This window comes from Taeniopygia guttata, chromosome 26 (assembly GCF_048771995.1).
Source record: "Taeniopygia guttata chromosome 26, bTaeGut7.mat, whole genome shotgun sequence".
In the NCBI taxonomy this organism is placed as follows: domain Eukaryota; kingdom Metazoa; phylum Chordata; class Aves; order Passeriformes; family Estrildidae; genus Taeniopygia; species Taeniopygia guttata.
In genome coordinates this window covers 4,794,493-4,801,900 of record NC_133051.1, presented here as the reverse complement: position 1 = coordinate 4,801,900, position 7,408 = coordinate 4,794,493, and the positions used below count along the sequence as shown (strand labels likewise).

The 7,408-nt window shown below is 64.2% G+C and overlaps 1 protein-coding gene across 1 annotated transcript; it reads left to right on the top strand.

Annotated features, from left to right (window-relative positions):
• Positions 1-542: 542 nt before the first annotated feature.
• GPR37L1 (G protein-coupled receptor 37 like 1) lies at positions 543-5,976 on the top strand. The gene is made up of 2 exons (XM_041721234.2): positions 543-1,352; positions 4,693-5,976. Exons 1-2 carry the CDS (start codon positions 543-545, stop codon positions 5,503-5,505), a joined length of 1,623 nt encoding a protein of 540 aa, XP_041577168.2. The 3' UTR covers positions 5,506-5,976.
• Positions 5,977-7,408: the final 1,432 nt, after the last annotated feature.

Genomic DNA, 7,408 nt, shown 5'->3' with positions numbered 1-7,408 from the left:
CCCAGTGCCAGCCCTGCCACTGGATGCCCAGTGCTGGCCCTCAGGCCTCCTGAGTGCCCCCTGCTCCAGGGAAAGCGTGGAATATCTGCCGTGGGAAAAGCTGAGCTTGGCCAGTGCCACGCTGTGGGCACCCCTCACCTGGCTTCTTCTCAGGGGATCCTGGGGGATGCTTGTGGAGTGTTGGAGAATCTTGGGGGATATTTGGGATGCTGAGGGAAGCTGGGGTTGTTGGGGGATACTGAGTATTCCAGGATGGGCTATTTTATGGGGGATGCTGAAGCGACGTTTGGGGACATTAGGGAAGTTTTTGTGGATGCTGGAGGGATCTTGGGGAATGTTTGGGGATAGTGGGGGATTTGTGGTGATGCTGGGGAGACGTTAGAGGATGTTGAGGGATGCTGGGGGGATATGGTGGGGCTGTTTGGGGCTGTAGGGGTAAACGCTGGGTGTGCTGGGGGCTGTGGACCTGCCCAGTCTTGCCTGTGCCCCATTTTCCGGGCGGTGGGTGACCAGCAGAGGGCTCGGCTCCCCTCCCGAGCTTTATGCTGCCCAGCGCTGCCCGGGCGCGCAGAGGCGCGGCCGGAGCCGGAGCGAGCGGCCGTGCCCGGAGCCGCTCGGGGGCTGCGGGACCGCCGCGGGGCACGATGCAAACCCCGGTACCGCCGCTGCTGCTGCTGCTGCTGCTGCTGCCGGTGCTGCTGCTGCTGGCCCCGGGGACGCGGGGCAGCCCCGGGCACGGCCCCGCTGCCGACAGCCCCGGGCACGGCCCCGCTGCGGACAGCCCCGGGCTCGGCCCCGCTGCGGACAGCCCCGGGCACGGCCCCGCTGCGGACAGCCCCGGGCGGCAGCGGCGGGGCGCGGACGGGGACTCCAAGTCGGTGCAGCGCTACGGGCCGGGGGTGCGGGTGGAGTTCCCGCGGCCCCTCAGCTCCGCCAGCCTGCACCCCACCGGGGCCCTGCTGCCGTCCAGCACCGACCCCTCGGAACAGCAGCCCGGCGTCCCCACGGAGCGGGACGGGGCAGAGCCCCGAGCCAACCTCAGCACCGTGTCCGACAAGCGGCTGCAGATCCACAACCCCCTGTACCCGGTGACAGAGAGCTCCTACAGCGCCTACGCCGTCATGTTCCTGTCGCTCATCGTCTTCACCGTGGGCATCATCGGGAACCTCTCCGTGATGTGCATCGTGTGGCACAACTACTACATGAAGAGCGCCTGGAACTCCATCCTGGCCAGCCTGGCTTTCTGGGACTTCCTCATCCTCTTCTTCTGCCTGCCCGTGGTCATCTTCAACGAGATCACCAAGAAGAGGCTGCTGGGGGACGTGTCCTGTCGCATCGTGCCCTTCATGGAGGTAAGGGGCTGCAGGGGTCCCGCAGGGATCCAGGACTCAGCTCCCCTCTGCCCTCCTGCTCCGGGGCAGCCCGGTGGCCTGGCACAAGGACTGTGTGCCAGAGACCCCCAGTGGGGCACAGCCAGGAGCTGAGGGACAGTCCCCATAGTGACCTTCCCTCTGTCCCAGGCGTTCCTCAGGCTCTGCAGCCAGCACCGGCGCTGCCAGGGCTGGGCAAAGCCCATCAGAGCCTCATCTGCCAGCACAGGGACTCCTGTCAGCAGGGTCCCTCCCTTTGTCTGTTCCTGGCCCACCACAAAGCCTGGGGGCTCAGCCCTGCTGTGTGCTGGCCCGGCAAGTGGCCACTGTGGGCTGCTGAGGATGGTCCAGGGGCAGGGGCTGCAGGTGGACAGTGCTGGCCAGCACTGGAATGGGACAGCCCAGGAATTAGATCTGGAAGCCCAAGATCTGTGTTTGTCCTCAAGCCTCAGGTGTGACAGGTTGGCCACACTCAGGGGGTGACAGAACGAGCAGAATTGCCCCAGAGGGCAGGATCTGGGCTGATGCTGCTCCTGTGCTGGAAACCAACCCTCTGTGTGCTCATCTCCCATCCTCGAGGGAGCCTTGGGGTCCAGCTGTGCCCCTCGGTGCCCTGGTGGCACACACAGACCAAGCCTGCCCGTTCTCTGTGCTCAATGCCCCATTTAGCAAAGGGTGCCAACCCCTGGAAGAGCTCAGAGACAGTGACTGAAGAACCTCTCAGGCTTGGTTGGACCAGCAGATGGTGTTCAGAACCTGCCCCTCCCACCGAGAATCCAGCCCAGTGCTCCAGGTGTTCCCGGCTGCTCCGTGCCCTGCTGGCCCCAGAACAGTCACCTGTGCCACTCACCTGTGCCAGTCACCTCTGGCACTCCCCTGTCCGTGCCCCAGGGTCTGCACTTGTGCAAGGATCCCTGGCTGGGCACAGCCCTACAAGCTCCACCAATGCCCTTGGGTCCTCTGGGTGCAGGGTGAGGACCAGGAGCACAGCCCCAGACCTGCAGAGCACAGCCCAGCACAGGGATGGGCTGTGTGCTGGGGGAGCCCCCCTGCTCCCCTGTGCCCCTGCCCCGTGGGCATTGCTCCTTTCCAGAGGTGTCCCACCCCATCCTCTCACCATCAGATCCCTCAGATCTTCCTGGAGACAGCATCTGCTTTGGGGACATCCCCCTGCCCTGGGACACTGAGCCAGCCCGAGCTGGAGTACAGGGATGAGGCAAACACTCCACCTCAGCTTCCAACACTGCATCTGGGTGAACTCAGAGAGGGGCAGGAACTTGCCCGAGCTCGCTCAGTGTCCCAGGGAAGGGGGATGTTCCCAAAACAGATGCGGTCTCCAGGAAGATCTGAGGGATCTCTGCTGCTCATGGGCTCTCTGTCCCCATGAGAGAAGCCTGGGGGTGGCACCACCAGGTTCAGGTGCCCTGGGACAGCTTGGTGCCAGAGGAGTCAGGGACAGGAATGGTGGGATGGAGAAGGACAAGCGTGTCACAGGCCGGGAAGCACAGTCCTGGTGTGGGGGGTCCTGCTCTGCCCCCCAGCATCAGCCCTGCACTGCCCCCCAAAGCGTGGGCAGAAAGGGGCTCCAGGGCTGCCTCGGGGGGAGGCACAGCCAAGCCAGAGCCAGATCCCAGCAAAGATTCAGCTGTGAGAGGGGAACCCACCTGGGCCAGGGGTTCCTGTCTGGCAGGGCTGTGGCTCAGACCACGCTGTGGGCAGCAGAGCACCCTCAGTGCTGTGGCACAGGGCCAGGCTTTGGGAGCAAAGCTGCTTCTGGGGGCTCCTGGGGACAGGCCGTGGGCAGGGATGTGCTGCACCGATGGTGCCACCAGTGCCATCCCTGCCAGGGCACTGCAGATGGCTGCTCCACAGGGCCAGGGGCACCAGGAGGGACAGAAGAGCCCTTGGAAGGGTGTAGGGGAAGGAGGCAGCAGCACAGCAGCACCAAGGGCCAGCCAGGGAACAGGAGCAGTGTGCTGGGGGCTGGCTGTGGGGCTCAGCAGGCTGCTGGGTGCCCAGGCTGGCTTTGGGCAGAGGAGCTGGGACATACTGGGAGGTGCTGCTGGGTGCAGGATGCTGGTGCTGGGCTGGTGTCCTGGTTCTGTGTCTGGACACCAGAGTGCTGGCATCACTCTGGCCATCAGCTGCTGCAGTGACCAGCCCAGGGCCAAGGAAAAGGCTGGGGGTTGGGGGGGCAGTGTTCCAGGCTGTTCCCCACACACCACACGGAGCCCTGGGAGGTTTCCTGAGTGCTGGGAAGGCCTTTCAGCACAGGGTTTGATGTTTGATGGCTTCGTGAGGCCAGGAATGGCCGCAGCACTGGGACACCAGCATGTGACTCTGCCATCCTCTTGGCCAAGGGCTGTGGGACTTGGCTCCCAGCTCTGGGGCTAGCACTGGGAATGCTGGTCGGTCCTGGCCAGCCCTCCCAGAGCCACAGCGAATCCTCTCCCCCCCTTGGCCTCCTCCTTTGGCAAAGGGGATGTTTTTCTTGCTATTCTCAATGCAGCGGAAATTGCCCCAAGCTGATTTGGGACAAGAGCGCCTTCAACTCACTTGGCCTGTCCAGGCAGGCCTTGGGAACCCTGGGAAGGTGCTGGTGGGTGTGATGGCTCCTGCTTCTCCTCTGCAAGAGCCACCCAGAACAGAGGGAGAGCCCGAAGGACGATCCTTCTGTTCCCACCTTGGCTGGATGGCCAGACAGACATCCAGCTAAGCTTCTCCCTTCTGCAGAAAAGGGAGCTGGGCAGGGACTAGAGGGTCAGAGGACATTTTTGTCCTTTCAGGAGTCACAGAAAAGTGACTCTAAACCCTTGGATGCAGCCACAGGCTGTGACCTCCCTACAGCCTTTGGAGGAGGGGTGGTGGTCTTAGGTATCCAGGGCTTTGTCAGACCCTGGTAGAGCCAAGCCCCCCTGTGATGTCCCTGCAGCAGGATCCACCCGTTCTGCTCCTCCCTTGTAGTTTTCCCCCCCTCCATGCAACCCCCCAAAGAATCCGAGCAGCTCAGAGATATGGGGCTGTGAGGGGAGGAATACCAGGAGAGGGATAAATATTCAAAAGAGGCTCTTACCCCAGGGAAGTTGGTTGGTACAGCTCTTTTTATACTGTGGTGTCCATGGGAGAGCGGGACAAAAGAGCAAGAACAGGAAATGTCAGGGGTCTGTATAGGTTTTGGACAGGGTGGGCTTCCCTGGCTCTCCGCCAACCCCGTTGGGGCAGGAAGGAGGGTCCAGGGGTTATCATGATCAGAGTCACAGGGTCCCGGGGGAAGGGGGGCAAAAGGGGTGTCCATGAGCTCACCGCAACACTCCCTCACCAGGTATCGTCACTGGGAGTCACCACCTTCAGCCTCTGCGCCCTGGGCATCGACAGGTTCCACGCAGCCACCAGCCCCCAGGCCAGCACCCGGCCCATCGAGCAGTGCCAGTCCATCATTGCCAAGCTGGCCGTCATCTGGGTGGGCTCCATGACGCTGGCGGTGCCCGAGATCCTGCTGTGGCAGCTGGCGCGGGACACGCCGCCCGTGTCCGGCGTGGCGGCCGAGTCCTGCGCCATGAAGCCCTCGTCCAACCTGCCCGAGTCCATCTACTCGCTGGTGCTGACCTACCAGAACGCCCGCATGTGGTGGTACTTCGGCTGCTACTTCTGCCTGCCCGTGCTCTTCACCGTCAGCTGCCAGCTGGTGACGCGGCGCGTCCGCGGCCCCGACAAGAAGGGCGAGTGCCGGGGCGCCAAGCACGGCCAGAGCGAGGGGCACCTCAACTGCACCATCATCGCCCTGACCGTCATCTACGCGCTCTGCGCCACCCCCGAGAACGTCTGCAACATCGTGGTGGCCTACATGTCCCCCGACCTGTCTAAGCACACCTTGGATCTGCTCAACCTCATCAACCAGTTCTTCCTGTTCTTTAAGTGCTCGGTGACGCCCGTCCTGCTCCTGTGTCTCTGCCGGCCCCTGGGCCAGGCCTTCATGGACTGCTGCTGCTGCTGCTGCGAGGGCTGCGGCCCCGACACCACCTCCAGCGAGAGCAGCGCCGACAGCAAGCTCAAAACCGAGATGTCCTCCTCCATCTTCTTCGACAAGCCCCGGGAGACTCCCCCACCCCTCCTGGCCCTGGGCACCCCGTGCTAAGTGCCACAGGGGAGCCGTAGCGATCGTTTCACCACCTCCTCCCAAGACAAACGTTGTTCTGCCATTAGTACTCGTGTCTGGACGTGGAACGAGCAGAGAGAGACAGCTCAGGGGGCTGCGCCGTGGGCTTCAAACCCAGCATTGGGCAGGTGGGGCTTGCAATGCCAGTCCCCGTGGCTGCACTGGTGACCCTCTTGCCTCTGCCCAAAGGTCAGCAAGGACAGCGGCACCCTCCTGTCCCGGCACCCTGGGGCTGCTGCTCTGGAGATGGCGTCGTGCCGGAAAGGTCTTACCTGAAACTACAGAGGCTGACCATGATGGCTCACAGAGGACACAGCAAACACAAACTGCCCTCTTCCCGTCCCCTCCCCTCCTGCCAGCCCCTCCACAAGAGGAAAAGCTCCAAGTGGCCGTATCCCACGGATTCCAGCCGTGCCCTGTATGAGCTCAATAAACCAGTAACCTAGAGCACACCGTGCTTGCAGCCGCTGGCATACTGGGCTGAGCCCTGGGAGCCCCTTGGAATGGCTCTTCCCTAAAACCAGGGGGCTCTGGGGTGGGCACGGGCAGCTGGGGGCAGGAGGGCAGGGAAGCAGCTGTGCCAGAGTGGGCAGCAGCCAGAGGAGGTGGGGAAAGGCCCCCAGCCCCTTTACTCCCTCCCTCTGGGGTGATGCCGAGCAGTGCCTGGGAGAGGGTTCCCACTGCAGTGTCGGGTTTGGGGTGATTTGCAGGACTTGAACTGGACTCAGTAAAATCCATCCAGCCCAGCACAGGGCTGAGGCAGCCCCCAGCCTGCTGGTTCCCCATGTGCACAAGCAAGGTGCTGCCGCTGCACCCTGCTGCTGTGCAGTGCTGCGGGAGGATGTGGGACCACCATGCCCAGCACCCCTTGGGGTGAGAGTATCTCCCCCAAACTGCCCCACAGGGCTCCTGGCCCTCATCCATGTGCCCACTGCAGGGACAGGACTGGCCCAGGAGGACGCAGGGCAGGGCAGGGGGGTCAGGGAGCAGGGGGGTCAGGGAGCAGGGGGGTCAGGGAGCAGGGGGGTCAGGGAGCAGGGGGGTCAGGGAGCAGGCAGGACGGATCTGCCGAGGGCAGCCTGGCCACGGCAGCCCATCCATCCAGCGGGCTGTGAGAGCTCCTTGTCCCGAGCGCTGGCAGCCGGCCCAGCCCCGGGTGCCAGGGCGAGGGAGCGGTTGCCAGGGGCGTTGAAAGCGAGGGGCTCACTGCGGCCTTTGTGCGCAACACCCACCGGGCCCTGCTTCGCTTTGGCACAGCCGTTTCCAGGGAAACAACAGCCCCAGTTTTCTTTCCAGAGCACAGAACTGTGATTTTCCTTTCATCCTCCTCCCCTCGAGCCCGTGCTGGGCCCCACAGTTGGGGAGAAGAGGGGTCTCGTCTCGGCACAGGGATACCCAGGGGGGCTCAGAGCCCAGGGTCCCTTCAGCCCCATGTCCTGGGGGGAGCGGGGTCCCGGGGGGCTTTGGGGTGGTGGGGGAGGGCTCCTCTCATGTGCCTGGTCCACACGGCTCCGTCCTGAGCCTGGGCCAAGGGCGAACAAAGCCAGGCTTGTGCTGCGGGCGTGAGGAGGGGCAGGGGCGCAGCAGCACTGCCACCACGGGCTGTGGCAGCACTGCCACCACGGGCTGTGGCAGCACTGCCACCACGGGCTGTGGCAGCACTGCCACCACGGGCTGTGGCAGCACGGCCACCACGGGCTGTGGCAGCACCCCACGGGATGTGGCAGCACCCCACGGGCTGGGCTGAGCCTGGCCCTGCTCCCACCCTGCTCCCACCCTGCTCCCACCCTGCTGCCTGGGCAGCCGACATGGCACAGGCCACCCCGGCAGCGATGGCCACCAGCTCCCAGGGACCCCGGGAAGGACACAGGAGCCCTGGGGC

Coding starts and splice junctions, on each gene's coding strand:
- GPR37L1 (XM_041721234.2), top strand. CDS start 543: ATGCTGCCCAGCGCTGCCCGGGCGCGCAGAGGCGCGGCCGGAGCCGGA. Junction 1,353..4,692: donor GCATCGTGCCCTTCATGGAG/GTAAGGGGCTGC, acceptor CTCCCTCACCAG/GTATCGTCACTGGGAGTCAC.